This window comes from Coffea arabica, chromosome 9e (assembly GCF_036785885.1).
Source record: "Coffea arabica cultivar ET-39 chromosome 9e, Coffea Arabica ET-39 HiFi, whole genome shotgun sequence".
NCBI lineage: Eukaryota > Viridiplantae > Streptophyta > Magnoliopsida > Gentianales > Rubiaceae > Coffea > Coffea arabica.
The window spans coordinates 14,068,553-14,086,905 of record NC_092327.1 but is presented as its reverse complement, the minus strand read 5'-3'; the positions used below and the strand labels follow the sequence as shown (position 1 = coordinate 14,086,905).

The 18,353-nt window shown below is 35.8% G+C and overlaps 2 protein-coding genes across 3 annotated transcripts; both read left to right on the top strand.

The window, feature by feature from the left end:
- Window positions 1-5,370: 5,370 nt before the first annotated feature.
- On the top strand, window positions 5,371-17,599 carry LOC140004502 (SNF2 domain-containing protein CLASSY 3-like). Of its 2 annotated transcripts, XM_072066137.1 has the most exons (8): window positions 5,371-5,618; window positions 5,754-5,862; window positions 5,982-6,079; window positions 7,082-8,490; window positions 9,993-10,145; window positions 11,214-13,148; window positions 13,465-14,271; window positions 14,373-17,599. In XM_072066137.1, exons 4-6 carry the CDS (start codon window positions 7,087-7,089, stop codon window positions 13,062-13,064), a joined length of 3,408 nt encoding a protein of 1,135 aa, XP_071922238.1. In that variant the 5' UTR covers window positions 5,371-5,618; window positions 5,754-5,862; window positions 5,982-6,079; window positions 7,082-7,086; the 3' UTR covers window positions 13,065-13,148; window positions 13,465-14,271; window positions 14,373-17,599. The 2 variants fall into 2 exon arrangements, with proteins under 2 accessions (XP_071922238.1, XP_071922237.1); XM_072066136.1 differs by having other exon boundaries at window positions 13,465-17,599.
- LOC140014607 (pentatricopeptide repeat-containing protein At3g16610-like) lies at window positions 16,727-17,661 on the top strand. Its single transcript, XM_072065674.1, has 2 exons — window positions 16,727-17,387; window positions 17,516-17,661. The coding sequence occupies exons 1-2, from the start codon at window positions 16,727-16,729 to the stop codon at window positions 17,659-17,661; spliced, it is 807 nt and encodes a 268-aa protein (XP_071921775.1).
- Window positions 17,662-18,353: the final 692 nt, after the last annotated feature.

Genomic DNA, 18,353 nt, shown 5'->3' with positions numbered 1-18,353 from the left:
TAGATGATATTACTTATAGACCAAAACCAAAAACTAGAAATGAATTGACTGCAGTTGATAGAGCTCATCTCACCTTAAATGCAAAAGACATGAATGTGTTATATTATGTTTTAAACTCAAATGAATCTATTAGAGTCAAGGGATGTGAATCAGCTAAAGAAATTTGGGACAAACTGCTAGAAATTCATGAAGGTAGTGAGAATGTTAGAGAACAAAAGAAATATATTTTAGTTACTAAATATGAGTCGTTTAAGATGGAACCTCATGAAAATATTGATCAAATGTATTGTAGATTCAATGATCTCATTAAGGATTTAGAAGTGTTGGAAAAGGAATACTCTCTAGGTGAGAAAAATAGAAAAATTCTGAATGCCTTGTCCAAAGATTGGGAAAGTAAAGTGACTGCTATTGAGAAGACTAAAGATTTGAATATTATGCCTATTGAATCACTTATTAATTCTCTGACCTCTTATGAGCTGAAACTTAAGACTAAGGTACAAGAAGAAGAAGATGCAAAGGTAAGAAGGAGCATTGCTCTAAAAGCAACTCAAGATGAAGATGATTCGACCTTCTTGGATGGAGAAGATGTGAAAGTTGATGACAGTGATCTTGCTCTAATCACAAAAAATTTCAAGAGAATCCTCAATAAAAGGAGATTTAGAAAAGGAGCATCTATCAATTCTGATTCTAATCAATTCAACAATGTAAGAAACAGAGGAAAGTATGAGGTCAACAAAAAATAAGGTGACAAATGTTATGAATGCGACCAATTTGGACACTACATGAGTGAGTGTCCAATGAAGAAGAAAAAAGCTAAAAGAAAACCAAGATTCAACAACTTTCAATTCACATGGAATGAGTGCAACTCCAATGATGAAATTGAAGAGGAAGAAAATTCTGCTCAATTGGCTGTCATGGCCATTGGAGATGATGAGGTAACAACTTGTAACTCTCAATTTGATAGTGATGATGAAACTGATGATGATTTTGAATCTTTCATTAAAAAATTGTATGATAGTTTGAAAGAATCTTATGTTAGAAATAAGGAATTGAAACACAAAATTAATTTTTTTCTTCAGAACAATACACGTCTTTTTCAAGAAAATAAGAAGTTAAAAACTGAAAATGATAACTTAAGAAAAGTTGAGACTGATCTACGTGTTGAACTTGATAGAAAAATAAAGATTTGTGAGTTCTTCAAAAAGGAACAAAGTAGTTTGAAAAGAAGAATGGATGATCTAAATGAATTACTTAAATACAAGAAACAAGTCTGTTTTCAAAGGAATGAACCAAAACCTCACTTTGACATTCATAAGAAAAGGTTGAATTCTAATGCAAACGAATTTACCATTTAAAGAAGAAGACAAGTCAGATTTGTTAAACTTATTTATCTAAGCAATTCCCTGACTATGTGTAGTTTCTGTTGTCAAGTTGGTCACATAAAAAATAATTGCTATATAAGGAAAAATATGAGAAATGGCATGAAATGCATGTGGATTGTTAGACATGTTGCTAACTCTCAAGGACCCAAAAGTTTTGAGTACCATATATTAGTTCTTGATCTCTTGAGTAGGTGAATTTGGTGAACATTATTAAGGAAGTAAAGTGGTTCATAGACAGTGAATGTTCAAGACACATAACCGGTGATCCATCACAATTCATCAAAACTCAAGCCAAAGTTTTGTGGCAAATGACATTTGGAGATGACACGAAAACTAAAACAATTGGAATAGGAGATATTGGTAAGATTGGTGAGATTCTTGATCGTGAGATTCTTGTTCGTAATGTTCTTTTGTAATTTTCTTTTGATATTTCTGATGCTTTGAATTGAGTTTTCCTTGATGTTTTTGGATATTATTGAATTTTTACGATGACAAAAAAGGGGGAGAAAAGAATAATGCTGATCTAATGATGGTTTGCTTTGATAATTACTTTGACTGTTATTTCTCTGTTTGGTATCAATTTTCTATTTTTTGACTGATGATTGCTGAATATTGATATGTTGATGATTGCCGAATTCTGGTATCATTTTTCTGTTTTTGTTTGAAATATTGGATTCTCTGTTATTGCTGCTGGATTATGGTTGCTAATTTTTACTCTCATTTTATGATGACAGAAAGGGGGAGAAATGGATGCTATGTGTAAGGGGGAGTTATTATAATTTGAAATTTTGGATGCAATTAGTAAGGGGAAGCTTATGCTCAATCTTTTTTTCTTCCATCCATTATTTTGTCATCATCAAAAAGGGGGAGATTGTTGATTTTAGTCCCTATCTTTTGATGTTTACAAAACAAATGGATGATACTAATATCTCTTCAAGATATACTTTCAGTTATGAAGCAAATCAGATTCAAAGATCAAACGCAATTGAAAAAAATAAAGGTTGCTAAAAGCTATCGGACGCTTGCGAAGACAGGATCGGACGTCCGATAATTATTGCGCAACTTCGGACGCATGAAGAACTCCATCACCGGACGTCCGAAGGAAATAAGACATTCTCCCTAGCTCACTGACCTCGATCGGACGTCCGATAGGATCCTTCAAACTCGACGAATGCTGTCGGACGCTCATAAAGACAATACCGAACGTCCGATAGAATTGAGATATTTTTTGTAACTCGTTGTCTGCTTTCGGACGCAAGCACCGGACGTCCGATAGAATTGAAGAAAATCTCTTAAACTCACTGCCTGCTGTCGGACGCAAGAAAACAGACTACCGGACGTCCGATACCCCAACGGCTAGTTGACTGTTCAACTACTTTTTATCCGTTGGAAGCATTAATGAAGCATTTTCTTGGTCTTGTATAAATAGTGCTTGATCAGAAATTTCAAACAACTTTTGCACACTGAAAATACAAAAGATCTAGAGTGATTTTAGTGAGAAAATACTCTTCAACGAAAATTTGTAGTCTTGGTGGTGTGAAGTTTGTTGTAAACTTTTCATTTGTGAGTGAATACTTCAATAGTGTAGGTCTGTGAGGGTTGTCCTGAGGGATAGTAAAACTTCCTAGTTTGACCAAGTGGAGATTGGGGCAAGAAGGAAATGAACCTTCCTTTGTATACAAGATTGGTTGTATTTCGTCAATTTGAAGAAACTTGTTTGAATTGGTCTACAAGTTCAAGAGGAGTTTGGTAGTCAATTGGTTTGCAATTCTTCCCTTCTTATTTACTTATTGTTAAGTTGTGATTCTTAAATTGCTTATCTTTTCTACTTCTCTCAAGTGATATTGTTCATTCATTGATTGATTTATTGTGTGATCACTTAGAAAAGAGGGTAAATTTCATATTGAGCAAAAAGTGTCCATAAATTGATTAGTTTTCTAATCAATCTAATTCACCCCCTCTTAGATTGTTTTCGAATTTTACAAATCCATGGAAACCCAAAATTCTCTTGAAAATTAGTACTACTACTATAACTTCAAACTTAACAATTAACATAAATGGGTTGTCAATATAAAACAACAAAAATCAATGGTCTATTAGGTCAAAATAATAGAATTTTCCCTTATCCAAATTAATCAGGTATCAAAGACACATAAGATGTAGTAATTTAGTATTTTAATTTCAAAAATTTGATATAAAGTCTTAACATAAGATGTAGTAGTTTAGTATTGTAATTTCAAAAACTGATGTAAAGTCTTAACCCTTGTGAAAAACTATTAGAGCAACTCCAATGCCGTGTCATGGACTCATTACACGCCAACCCAACAGTAGCCATTGCATTGCCGATTGGCTTTCCGACATGTTCAACCGTGTGGGGGGCCCACACGTTTGAATTCATGAACTTTTTTGGCTCCCATAGTGCACTTGTCGCCATGCGGCAGGACAGGCGGACACGCATCAGAAAGATGCATGTAAATGCTATTGAAAAAGAAAAGATAGTGGGTCTTGTTTTTTGGAATGGATAAATTTGGTTAAACACAGACAATGGCTAAAATTTCATTCTGTGAGTTAACGTTCAAATTTTTTTTTCAATGGTTATTTTTTGTTCTCTCTATATAAACAAATAAGATACTCCCTCCGTCCCATTGTTAATGTCATGTTTTCACTTTTTTGTTGTCCCAAAATAAGAGTCTCATGGCAAAAGTCAAACAATTTTCACTACTACTTTCCTTTTATACCCTTAGTAATAATGACAAGATTCCATCAATTAATAATAAATAATTACATATGGCCCACCACAACACATGCACACTTTCACCATTCCTATGACCTTTTGCTTTTAGCTGGCTATTTCCGTTTTGCTTTTAGCTGGCTATTTCCCTGTGTCAGACAATAGATAAAACTGGAAGAATCTGAAAAGTGAAGTCCACCATTTTACTGTGCATAAAAAGTGCTACTCCCGAAAAACGTCCCAAATTTTGGGACGGAGGGAGTACCTTTTTTTAAAAATATTACCTTCAGAGAAACGCGGAATTACGTGATCGAGAAGTACATCCTCAATTTCAATCAGACTTGATCGAGCACATTTGGGAACAGTTCGGAGGCAATAACAATGAGTGTGTTTTGATTGTCAATTATTTCACTTTATTTGTATCTTTATTTACACATACTGATTTGCTTGCATCATCAACACATTTTTCAATCATCTTTTTATCTCACATACATTATATCAAAAAAGTGCTACAGTACTTTTTACAAAATTATTTCAAATAATTTGCAATCCAAACACACTTAATGAAAGCTAGTATTTATTATGTTATTATTTGTATTTTATTTGAATTAAATTATGTAATATTATGTTATGGAGTTTAATTAATTACATAAATAATTATTAATTAAGTATGGATTATTAAGATATTTTCACATTTGAGGTATCATATATTTGCTTAATAATTACATAATTATTTTTCAAAAAATAAAAATATATTATTTTTTGAGAGATAGAAAAAGATATATTGTTCAAACTCAGAAATTAATAATATTATTTTTTAGAAAATAAAAAATCCAAAAGGTAAAAAATTTAATGAAAGTTAATAATTTATTTTTTAAAAATAACAAAATTATTTTTAAAAAAATTACCTTATTTATTTACGGGATATGAGTTGTGTATTATTAAAATAAATATTTAATTTGATTGTTGATCCATACTATTATACTGTGTGGAGATAGTGGAATGTTGCTGTAGGCCTGTAGTATTTGAGTGTAATCCATTGTGGATGCCCTTAGTAGGTGAATAAAAGTACATTTACCACTTATATGAATTTAACAAATTTGGGTCACCCATAGTGATTTTTTTTTGAAAAATGTTTAAAAAAATATTAAAAAATAGTAATTAATAATTTATTAGCAAAATTATGCTTCAAATAGAATTGCAACTAAAATTTGATTGAAGACGAAAAGGGGAATTGTCGAACCAATTCGTTCAAGTTAAAGAAACAACGTTTAGAAAATTAGAAGTCTTAAAGAAACTAGACGTTGGTCAAAGGAGAAAAACCCATTTTTGTTGAAAATTGAGAAGCTCTTCTCTTACTCTACTGTCCATCTCCGAGAAATTGCACTCTCCATCTCCCACAGAAAGAAAATCAAACACACTTCTCCCCCAACTCTCTAACGATCGATCATCCTTCTCCAATGCTGAGGGAAAAGTTCTTCACCAACGCTCTGCAGCAACAAAGGGTGGGTTATCTTATGAACCTTTTTTCTCCCTAATTTTCCCCAATTTCTTCTTGCCCTATATTTGTTGTCAAAATTTTCAGCCCAATTTTTTGGATTTTGTTTCAGTTATGAATGCAATCATGTCTCCTTCTGCAGGTGTTTAAGTTGTGGGTGTAATTACTTAAAACTCTTTCTTGTACAACCCAAGGAGTTTGAGAGGGTACCAGTGCTGTTGCGGATTCATGTTTAGCTAAGAGGGGCGAAGGTGAGTTTTAATGACTGAGTTGGTGAATCAGTATATACTTCGATGTTTTTTTTTTTGACTAAAACCATTAAAACACATGCATTAAAAATTGCTGAATGTTTTCTTGGCTCTTGGGGCAGGTACCATAGCTACTTGGTTAACTTGCAGGACGGTGCTTAATTTCCCAGTGCTCAGAAAGCTTGCGTTCAGGCTTCTTTCCCGTCTTATCAGAAATAAGGTACGTCAACACTCAGAAGTGTAGGATATGTTTGTCATTTTTCATCTCTGTTTATTGAGATATCTGGTCTAAGATTGTTGAGCTAATAGATGCAAAAGGGCCATGTATTGCTTCCAAATGCTAGTTTGTTATTGGCTTCATCTGCATTGGAAAGTCATTGATCTTGTCAAGATCCAGTGGGCTATCATAGAAAAGAGGAATGTAGATCTTGGTTAACATTTTAGTCTCTGGGGTTTTGCTTTCAGATCAAATGCTTGTGAAATACTCAGGTTCTAAAAGAGACATTTGGTTCCCCAGAAAGATTGATTTCCGCAATAGTTACTTCCATAACGCACAAGTCACTGTGAAGCTGTACTGAATTTTGACAGCATGTTTCTCCTTTGGGATTAAGATATTTTTATCTTTATCTGTTGGCAAATTTGGTCTAAGATTTATGAGCTAGTAGATGATTGGACCAACCAGTTATTTATGGGTGTAACAGTAAGTTTATGAAGAGGATCGTTAAAAGTGGACAACCTCCTTTAATTTAGGGAGGCATTTAAGCTTTGTTTTTCTTTTCTCCAAAATAGTATCTTTGACCTTTAAAGTATTTTGTGTATGACTGTGTGTTCGTGTGGAATTCAATGCTTTGTGGAGTGAAAAATTTGGTTTCATGGTTGACAATCAAAGTTTTCTGGTATAAGCTGGAGTTAGGATGAGGTTTGCTGAGCTAGAACTAGGGCAAAGAATTTCTCTTATTTTTGTAGTTTGTACGGATGACTCGTCCCTTGCACCTTTTAGAATAGTGTTCCTAGACCTTGATGGTAAGGGCTATTTAGCTAGAGTTGAAGGTTATAGTACAGCTAGAGCTAAGTTTCTGCATTATTTGTTTCTTTTTCTTGGAGGGTCTGCAGGTCTCTTATTGGTTTAACTGATCATTGTCGCTTTTACCAAGCAATGGTAGTTTCTGGTTTTCTATGTGCTGCTATTTGGATTTATAATCTTTGCTTTCTTTATTTTCAGGTAATATGGAAGAAAAGAGATGCACTGTAGCGAAGAGGACAAGGGCTCAAACAAAGCATCAATTGAAGGAAATGATTGATGAGTACTATGAGAAGAAGCAGGAGAAGAAAGGGAAAAGTGAGAGAGCCCATGACTCTCATGAAATGAACGCTACTGAGGGGAAAAAGAGGGAAGAATTGGAGTCAGGTATAGTCACAAGAAATTTCGAAGAAATGGTTAGAATTAGCAGCAGTAGCAATGATGAAGAACAAGAGGGGGAAAATGTGAACCGGAAGATGTTCAATAGAAAGAGGAAGCGAACTGTTAAAAAGATCTTCTACGATGATGAGAGTAGTGGAAGTGATGTTAAGATTTTGGGGGAAGAGGAAGTGGTGGAAGAAGTGAACTGGAAGGAATTTAATAGGATGAGGAGGAGGAGGAGGAGGAGGAGGTGGAGGAGGAGGAGAGACACTGTTTACAAGGGTAAGAATTATGATGGGGAAACTGGAAGTAGTGTTAAGATTTCGCAGGAACAGGGAAAGGGTGAAGAAGTGATTGCAAATAAAATGAACAAAAGGAGGAAAACTGTTGCTAAGGGTAAGAATGACTGTGATGATGGTGATGGGGGAAGTGGAAGCGATGTCGTGTTTGTGACTGAAGAAGATGTCCCTCCAAACTTGAGATGTAATTATGTAAAGGGTAGGAAGCAGTTTTCATCTAGAGGAAAGAGGGGTAGTAGTGATGGAAATACAAGAAGTGAAAGGGTGAACATGGAGAGTGAACCTTTAGAGAATGGAGCTCAGGACAAGGGAAAGGGTCTTCTGATTGACAATCTTAATACACTCGACTCAAAATCCTCTAGCTCTGAAGAGGATGCTGATGATTCTGATAGAGACTATAGTGAGGAAGAATCAAGGAGCTCTAGTACGCAATCAAACCATTGGGGTTATTGTAGTGAGGATAAACTTGAAGGAGGGATAGGCAAAGATGATGGCTTCATTCAACTCCCAAGTCCAAAGTCCAGAAAACAGGAACCGGGACTTGGAACATTAAGAAAGTGCCACCTTCATGTTTTTGACAGTGAAAGTTTTGATTCTTCAAGTGAGGATTCTGATTCATCAGATCAGGTGCCAAAGAAGAAAAAGGAAGGTAGTAGAATAACTAAGCCCTCTAAGAGAAGAGAAAGAGACGTGGATTACATGAATATTCTTCTGGGGTCCATGCTGAAGGATGATGAGCAGACAAAGGAAAATCCATTTGGTTTTGAAGACAATGGTCCTACTCATACACTGCCGTTAAAATTCAGATTTGATGATGAGGATCCTGCCCCACCCGAGAAAGAAGACTGGCAGAAAGAAATTGATGATCTTTTTACTGAGATGGAAATGTGCCTCACATTATCTGCTTCTGACTTTACTGAATCATCCAAGGTAATTGTACTTTGTTAATTTTGAGAGATTTGACATTCTCTGATCACTACAGTGTGATTTCTGGATTTGGAGTTACGTAAGTATGCACATAGTTTCCATGACAGGTTGAATAGTTTAACTAATCCTAGAGAAACAAAAGATTGTTTCTTCAATAAATTATTGCTGATTTGGGTTTGTTTGGATAGGAGTTTATTTGGATGATTTATTTGAGATAATTACTGTAACACTTTTTGTGATGTGATGTATGTGAGATAAAAAAGTGATTGGGAAGATAAAAAGGTGATTGGAATTTGTGAAGTAAATTATTTTATTTCAAAACTATGCAATCCAAACACACTCAATGATTTGAAAGATAGCTCATTATTATACTACTGCCGTATTCTTTTGGTTATATCCATTCTTTGTCTGTCAGCTGAGTTTGGAGATTTTAGTCAATCCGCTAATGTTTTGACTTCTCCCCTGGAATACTGAAGTTGATGCCTTAGAACTTTGAAAAGATGTAGAAACATGCAGTAGGTATCATCTCATGTTGGTCATGTAATATTTGTTTCTTCCTCAGTTATTATCTAATAATCTATGGTTAACAAGATCATGTAGTTTTTCAAATTGTTATAGTTTTTCTGATTGTATGTTTTCTTATGTAGTTTTAAGAATACAATACAAGTTGCTGTTTAATGATCCACTGTGCATGCTATTTAGTTGGTCCTTACTTTGTATGTTTGTTTTTGCTACTGATGGTGTTGGGAAGATTCTATTATTCATTTTAAGTTACTTATGCAACACACAGGAAAAGCTTGCTGTTCTCCTTTTGAACCACTTTTAGAAAATATTTAAGCTAGATATCAATTTTAATGACAGAAAAAGTTTTCTCATCCATGTCCTGCTGGTAGAAAAGGAATTAATAAAATTTAAGATATTGGTTTTACTTGATATTTTAATTTGTCCATGCATGAAAATTTTGATAATGTGGTAGTATGCAATTTTCTCTGCTCTTGTAAGATAATTTTACAATATTTGGATTGTAAGACATGTTTTCAATTTCCAAACTTTACAATATTTTGGATTGTTTGATTTGTTTTTTGTCATCGTTGTATTACATAAATTTGTTCTAGAAAATATTCAGTCACATATAGATACTCCCGTCTAGTTCTTTGCGAGATCTCAGTCATTAGACAGAAACATATATAAGTATTTTCAGTGTGCTATTTGTGTCATAAGAAACCTCCTAAGTTTTTCACCCTTCTGGTGAAATTTGCCATTTGGCTTTGATTTGCATTGTCCAAATAATGTCATTGATTTTTTGCTGGCTTTGCCATCAATTTCCAATGATGTTTCTAGTTTCCACACCTTTTGGAATTTTAATTTCTGGGTTTCATTCCGAGCACAAGAACATTGATTGAGTTTTCTGCTTATCATGCCTGTTTTACTATTTTTAATTATACGATTGTCCAAATTGAAACTCATGTGAGAAGTTTTTGTGTTCTTGTGTTGTTGATCATCAGGATGGCACTCATCATGTCACTGCAACGGCCAAATGCCAAGCAGAATTATGTCGGTCAGGGAAACATCAGCTGATTCTTGAAGAACCAATTGGAATCATATGCAAATGTTGTCAAATTGTCCATAAGGAGATGAAGGAGATTTTTCCTACTCTGGTATGTATTCAACTTGTCATTTGCATTTATATTCTTACTTGAATACCCTTCTGTTGTGCTCCTTATAGATGAACTTGACTGAACTTCATATTCCTAATTCTTTTTTTCACTAAGTTCCTTGCTTTATTGGCTCGAAACATAAGCGAAAGCATGTAAGACGGGGGAACACACTGACAAAAGACAAAGAAACAAGAATTTCTGTTCTAAGCACGTGACAGAAACTGCTATTCTAGAATTCACTCTGAAACTTTAGGAGAAATGCCTAACTCTAGGCACAGGCTCAAATTTCATTAGACCGAAGAACCTAGCCAACCACTAACCGTACCACAAAGGTCCTGCAAAATTTGCTTGCAAACATAGTAAACTGGGTACAGCAGACTTTTAGATAACTTTACGGTTTCCACTTCCCCTGAGCTGATAAACTGCAATAACAAATCTCACCCTGCACACATTTCTACCAAATGACTTTCCAGCACAGTGTTGTTCAGCCCATAACAATTCAATATACCAAGTCTTAGCAACTGTATATCTAGCCAGTTCTTAGGGAGTGCAGATGAGAATATATGCTCAGAGATTCATTAGGAGCACAACCATGTTCAACAGGCATACCCCGAGAGAGTCGTCTGTCTTTAGTACTTAATCTCCACTCACATGCGAACCTTAAGATATAGGAATGTTTAGGCATATATTTCTTTCCACAGACAACTATATAACTGGATAACTATTAGACTGAGATTGAATTTTTTTCATGGCTGATCTGGTAGTGTAGATCCCTGAAGAATTAGGTTTCCAATCTACCTAATTGTCAAAATCTACAATAGGTAAAAAATAAGGAGTATCATGTTTTAAAGCAGCAGCACCTCTTAATTTCCTGTCAGAGAACCAAAAAAAAGCACCATTCTTAATGGTAGTGGCCACCTTAGCATTATTTTTACTAGCAAAGAGCTGAATAATCTGGCCTGAGTTGTGTCGCAAAATGATACCTTTACGATGTTATTGGAACTTCATGTTGTTATTTGCATTCCCATATATTTTTCTAAATTTTATCTAAATTGCTATTGCCTGCAGAAAATGGAAACTCCACGAAGACGGGATTGGGTTGACCTTCGCAGAGGTGATTGCTTTGGTATGCATGAGCTTCATTTTGATGACTCAAGCTTTGGAAACTATTATACCTCCATTGACGCTGAAGGCTCTGTCCTGGATCTTATTCCAGAACATATTAGGATGTCAATGTATAGTCATCAGCTGGATGGATTTGTCTTCTTGTGGAAAAACATAGTAGGAGAAACCTGTATTGAGAAGCTGAAAACTGAACTGTCTGATGATGGAAGAGGAGCCATAATATCACATGCCCCCGGCACCGGGAAGACCTGCCTGACAATTGTTTTTATTCTGTCATTGTTGAAAATGTATCCAATGTGCCGACCCGTGATTATAGCCCCTACAAGCATGCTGCTTACCTGGGAAAATGAGTTCCGAAAATGGGGACATAGAATTCCTTTTCATAACTTTAATAGCAAGGATTTGTCGGGAAATGAACTCAAAACTGATGCAGAATTTCTTCGGAGAGTAGGAAGTCGAATGACAAAGCTCTACTCGTGGACAAAGGAGAAAAGTGTTCTAGGAATCAGCTACAAGTTGTTTGAGCAGATTGCTAGTGGACGGAAGGGAAAAGGAAGTGGTGAAAGGCTTGGGGAAATCTTTCTTCAACTGCCTGGATTTGTGGTTCTTGACGAAGGGCACACGCCTCGCAATCAACAGAGTCTTGTCTGGAAGGTTTTGACAGGAGTTAAGACAAAAAGAAAGATAATTCTCTCTGGAACTCCTTTTCAGAATAACTTTGACGAGTTGTATAATACCCTTTGCCTGGTAAACCCAAAGCTTTCTGGTTCAGTGACCTTTGAGAGTTGCAGCAGAAGATGGCAGCGGAAGAGCAATGTGGAGAAAGAGAGATGGGTTTCCTTGACCAATGCCATTGACAAGAACTCTGACAATGCTGTAGAGGAGCTCAAAGCTATGATAGATCCCTTTGTACATGTACACAAAGGTTCTATACTAGAAGAGAGTCTCCCTGGTCTGAAGGACACACTTGTTATTTTGCGGCCAACTGATGAGCAGAAGGAAATTCTTCAGCTTATATTGGATGATTGGAGCAGGTTTGACCAAGTACATTTGGTGTCACTCATTTCTGTCCACCCCTCATTAGCTGCTTTCAGTAAACGCTTCTCTGCCCACAAAGACAGACTAGGGGTACTTGGATGCAGTCCTTATGCTGGAGTAAAGACGAAATTTGCCATTGAGCTCATCCGTTTATGTGATGCATCGCATGAGAAGGTTTTAGTATTCAGTGAATTTATTCACCCTTTGAGATTCATAATGCAGCAGCTGATGGATCAGTTAAAGTGGAGGGAAGGCATAGAAGTGCTGTATATGGATGGAAAATGTGACGAGAAGAATCGTCAGTCATCAATTAGTTCTCTGAATGATGCCTCTAGTAAGGTGAAAGTTCTTTTTGCATCCACAAAAGCTTGTTCTGAAGGAATAAATCTAATTGGGGCTTCAAGAGTTGTTTTGTTAGATGTCGTTTGGAATCCTTCAGTTGAAAGGCAAGCAATAAGCAGAGCATATAGGCTTGGCCAAAAGAAGTTTGTGTATGTTTATCATTTGATAACTTCTGGGACCTTGGAGGTTGAAAAGTATGCTCAACAAGCGAACAAAGATCGCTTGTCTGAGTTGGTATTTTCTTCTCGAGTTGGGCAAAGTAACAAGTCTAGAATCTCATCTGTTTTCGAAGATAAAATCTTGGAAGGAATGCTTGACAACAAAATGCTGAATGATATCTTTGAGAATGTTATTCACCAGCCAAAGGGATCTAATGTATTTGCAAACTTCAATTATGTTGAGCACAAGCATTAGCCAAAAGACCTTTTGCTGCTGTATCTCTCATTGGTTGTTGATACTGTATCCTATTGTTTGGGAGCTCCAGTGACCTTTCTTCTGGTAGCTTTTGAAACTTGCTGCACTTTGTCATTGAGTATACTCTGGTAGTGATATGAAACTTGTTCTATGTTTTAGACTTGCTGAACAGTGATAAGTTTTAAAACCTTCTTCAAAGGTTTTTCTGTTCTATTTTTAATCAGCACTGTTTTACAGAATAGATTTTTGTTGTCGTGGTTCTTTTTTCAAGTTTTCAAAACCGCCAGCATGATTTGGTAGTTCTTCCAGCCACATGTTTTGTTGCCTGAGAAAGTACTTGTTCTATGATTGATCAAGTAATTGTTTTGTTTTTAATTCAATGTTATCACTGTGTTTGCAGGGAATAACTACGCTGTGCTACAGGCCAATGGTTCATCTAGTGAAAACTGAAAAGACAGCTTGGTTTTGCTTACAGCTGTTTTTATATGTTGATTTAACTGTTTAACTTCAGATTGGTTTCATGGTATGGATGGAGGAGATTGCTGATGCTGTTTTTACCCAATGTTCTATCTGCATTTTTTCAAGCAAAATACCTCATGTTCTCAAGGAATTTTGTAGAATTTGTCACAGTACCATAACCTTGAGCATTTTAAAATTGCAAACAATAGGAGCTCATCCGTATATTTGCAAACAATTGCATTTTAAAATTGCAACCTTAAGCATTTAGTTTCATGGTATGGATGGAGGAGATTACTGATGCTGTTTTTACCCAATCTTTGAGCATTTTAAAATTGCAACCTTAAGCATTTGGTTTCATGGTATGGATGGAGGAGATTGCTGATGCTTTTTTGACCCAATGTTCTAGCTGCTTTTTTCAAGCAATTCTCAAGAAATTTTGTAGAATTTATCACAGTACCATAATATTAAGCATTTTAAAATTGCAAACAATAGGAGCTCATCCATATATTTAGTATCTATTCTCTTTTTCTTTTCAGTATTAACTGCATATCATAGCAATTGTTAAAATTGATAGCTTAAGAGTGCTAAGTGCAAATTTATGATGGTTGATGGGTGCAAATTGTAATTGACCTTTTTTCTTTCACCTACTTTCAAGTTTCACCCCCATCTTCCTGCCCTCTACTCATGCTTTTTTTTCCCTCTCACTCTTGGAGCACATTCTAACCGCCAGTGATCCCATAATTCCATGGTATATTCTGCAATGTACATTTTTCATTCAACTATTTTTCCCTAAATTTTGGAATATTTGAGGAAGGGTTAAATGAAATAACAGGGACTTACGTCCCAAAGGCAATATAGGAAGTTGAAGAGAATCAATTGCAAATACATAACAACCCCCTAGAAGATCCAGTGGACGTGGTCATCCCAGCTTGGCTGCTGAGTCACATTCACCAGTGGATCTCTTTGGTTCAGGGTTGCGGGCCGTGGTGGTAGTGACAGTGTGGGCCTCCCACCTCCTCCTTGCCCATCCTCACCAATTGCTCCAACAACGTCGTAATATTTTAATTACTTATGCCATGTTCTACATGCATGCATACATGCTTTCCTTGTTTTTTTTATTGTAAAATTTTGAAAACAATCCTGCTTTCTCTAGTCATAGGGGCAAGCCTTGCTTAGAGGGTTTAGTTCTGCTCTATTTTAATAGTTGAATGGGAAGTCGTAGTATGAAAAATTCAATGCTTTATGTATATAATTGTAAATGCATGAATTCTGGGGTGTAGATGAGTTTAATTATGCCATGCATTCGTTTTATACAGCTACGTGAGGCTAAGCGAGCTATGTATCAGCTATAGGGTTCCAACTTGTATTCAAATTTGTCTTTTGATTATTTTTTTCAGTTGAGCTCAAACAGAGCTCAAGTAGCTCGATTAATGTATACAGAAATTTTAATTTTTTGCTTATAAACCCAGTTTTCTCTTCGACTTAAAAGCCTAACAAGGTCTAGATCTTATGCGGGGTTACTTTGATTAGTTGATGAACCAATCTAGGATGAGCTTGATAGTGGAAGATTAAGTTGGTTCATCTTTCACTCTACACTATACTATATTTGATATTTCGGAATTGTTTACTACACCATACTATGATCTTATTACAGTTCTATGGACAAAATTGCATACATACTTGTATATATAGGAACAAAATTATTCCATAGTAATCCTAGTTAGTTTCATGTTCTATTTAAAGTTTGCTTTTCATAAATCTTGATGCTGGATAAGTATGTTTGTAAGTTATAATCACTTCAGATAGTCAGCCATGGATGTTTCTGTATTTTTCTATTGGTGAAGTTTTGAAACTTTTTTCACGAGGGAATGGGTAAGATTTGATCCCTGCCAGATTTTAATTCCAAATCCTGATCCATAAAGAATCATAAAGGGGAAGAATGGCTTATTAGTATGGTATGCAACATGATGTATTAGCACGCTTTTCTTCTCTTTTTCCTTTATAGCTATTTATGGTTGAGTTATTTTTCTTTGACTTGATTTACATTGACTGCTAGAAGAGGGGTAGATGGGTTAGGATGGAGTATGTTTTTGAGCTGTCTATGCATCATCATGAATGATTCATGTACTTTATTGGATGTTTGAGCAATTATATAATATCAGTAACTTGCATTAGCTTTGTTAGTTATAAAAAGACTACTGAACAAGGTGGGAAATTTTGGGGGACTGGAGCAGCTATCAGTTCTCATTCTGCCATTGTGCCAAAATAAAAAAAAACGGTTCTACATCTGGATTTTCAGGTATTGCTAGCATTGTTTGTCAGCTTATCTGCCTATGTTACACAGTTTAAAGTTCAAGTGAGTTCTGTTTTCTCTCTTATTATATTATTCCCTAGAGGTGGTTTTAGGAGTATTTTCTCTCTCTTATCAATGGAAGAGGTAATTATCAATTTGACTAACTCCACTTTAGTTAAACTATAAAGCCCTGTTGGCGAAGTTTTCTCCTTGTAGATTGCTAGATTGCATTCGTTGTTGCAATTTGCAAGGACAATAGTGCAGTTTCTCCTTCCTAATAATTTAGTAATTCTTTTCCCCAGTCAATCTATTATGGATATAAAACAGTTGGATTATCTTGTTTACCTTTTGTTGAACCTTGTTTGGTCCTCCACACACTTGTTACACTCCTATGCATGTAGGAACTAGTTTATGATTATATTTCCATTCTTGACAATCTCAACCATGAAACACACACCACTCTTTCTCTCTGAGTCACTAGAATTGAAAATTTGAGTATGTGATCATGCGCACCAGATCAGTGGAAGGTAGGCGGAGATGTCATGCCTAATCCCAAAGAAATCAGTTAATGCTGTCCAGAGTTATAAACAAGTCCCCTTGTATCATTTCAATGATTATCTCATCTCCTAGAAGATTGCATAGCTTCAAAATCATTAACACCAGGCAAACTAATCCATCAAAATCTCCTCAAAAACCCAAACTTTTAACATGAAAAACAAATCTTGCATTACGTTACTGGATAAGCTCTCTAAACTCTTTATTACATGCAGCAAACTCAGAGTTAGCTTATAAAATCTTCAACTCAATCCCAAGCCCAGAAAGGCAAAAGAAAGGAATTTTATGGAACCAACTGATTAGGTCCTATGCTTGGGAAGGACCCTTTGAGAATGCCATTGATTTGTACTATGCGATGGTGGTTATTGGAGCCAAACCCACAAAATTTACTTACCCTTTTGTCCTTAAAGCTTGTGCTGCATTGGAGCATATAGATAATGGTGTGAAGATTCATGATGATGTAAAAAGAGATTGGCTTGCCTCAGATGTTTATATTTCTACTGCTTTGGTTGATTTTTATGTTAAATGTGGGTGTTTGCTTGAGGCGAGGCAGGTGTTTAATGAAATGCCTGAGAGAGATGTTGCATGGAATGCAATGATTTCAGGGTTCTCGATTCATGGGATGCATGGGGATCTGATTCATTTTGCTTTGGAAATGCAAGAAATGGGAGTGAGTCCTAATTCTTCAACTCTTGTGACCATTTTGCCGGTGATCGGGGAGGCGAATGAGGTGATTGCTGGAAAGGCTGTTCACAGGTTGTCTGTGAGGAGGGGAATTGATAGTGATGTCATGATGGGAACAGGGCGTTTGGATATGAATGGAAAATGTGGGTGGTTAGTTTATGCAAGGAGGATATTTCATGCAATGACTTTCAGAAATGTGGTGACTTGGAGTGCGATGATTGGAGCTTGTATTGCTTGTGATTGCACTCAAGAAAGCTTGGAATTGTTTGAGCAAATGAGGGTGGAGGATGTTGGAAGCCTTCCACCTGTTACACTTGCAACTGTTTTCCAAGGTCGGCTAACCTGATTGATCTGAAGGGAGGAAAACAGATACATGGTTACACTGTTAAGTTAGGGTCCAATTTGGTTTTGATGGTTGCTAATATGCTTCTTTCAATGTATGCAAAATGTGGTATTCCAGATGATGCGACAAAGTTCTTTGAGGAAATGAGTTTCAAGGACTCTGTGTTTCTTATAGTGCTCTTATCTCTGGATGTATTCAAAATGGAAGTGCAGAGGAAAAAGCACTATATGGTTGGTTGGGAGATTTTCATTATGCTTGGTTAGGAGAGAATACACCACTATATGGTTGGAGTGGCAGAGGAAAAAGCAGTGGAAGAGGAAGCGGACCGAGAAGAAAGTGATTTGCTTGGCCAGCTGTTGGACTATCATTTTTTATAATATTGATGCAGCCGTTTACAAAACTTTGTGAACTTTTGGTTGGAATTTTTTTTTGGGGATTATCTTGACTATTGAAGAATCTAAGTCAGCTTCTTGTTTTTGGTCTAGACTTGTAGTCCGTTATCGGGTTGAAACAAGGTTACACTTTGTATTGTGACAATTGCTCTTTAAATGTGGATATTTGACTCCATTGCATTTTTGTAATCCATTCTTATCATTGGATACAAAGTCAACAAATATTGATCTATCAAAAGGATGATTTCATTTGTTCACAAAATATGTAAAACAAGTAGCTCACTTGTCAACAATGTATACTTTCAAGAGGACGCAAAGTCTGATTAAAAACCACCAACAAGGCTGAATGAAAAGTAGTGAGTTTCATTTTATCGGACACAAAAACCTCTAAAACAGGTAAGTTTATTTTATTGAACACCTTATCTGCGACAACAATGGGATACTTTCTTCTTCTTTTTTTTGGGTAGAAATAGGGAATAATGTATTAATTAACCAGAGTTCTGCCCTATGTATTATAGAGCAAAAGAAATATTGCAAGGGAGACAAATCCCTTTCAAGTCCAC

What these genes read in the sequence shown, in the direction of transcription:
- LOC140014607 (XM_072065674.1), top strand. Translation starts at nt 16,727, where the DNA reads ATGGTGGTTATTGGAGCCAAACCCACAAAATTTACTTACCCTTTTGTC. An exon ending in ACTTGCAACTGTTTTCCAAG is followed by an intron (nt 17,388 to 17,515) that starts GTCGGCTAACCT and finishes GTGGTATTCCAG; the next exon opens with ATGATGCGACAAAGTTCTTT.
- LOC140004502 (XM_072066137.1), top strand. Translation starts at nt 7,087, where the DNA reads ATGGAAGAAAAGAGATGCACTGTAGCGAAGAGGACAAGGGCTCAAACA. An exon ending in ACTTTACTGAATCATCCAAG is followed by an intron (nt 8,491 to 9,992) that starts GTAATTGTACTT and finishes GTTGATCATCAG; the next exon opens with GATGGCACTCATCATGTCAC. An exon ending in AGGAGATTTTTCCTACTCTG is followed by an intron (nt 10,146 to 11,213) that starts GTATGTATTCAA and finishes TATTGCCTGCAG; the next exon opens with AAAATGGAAACTCCACGAAG.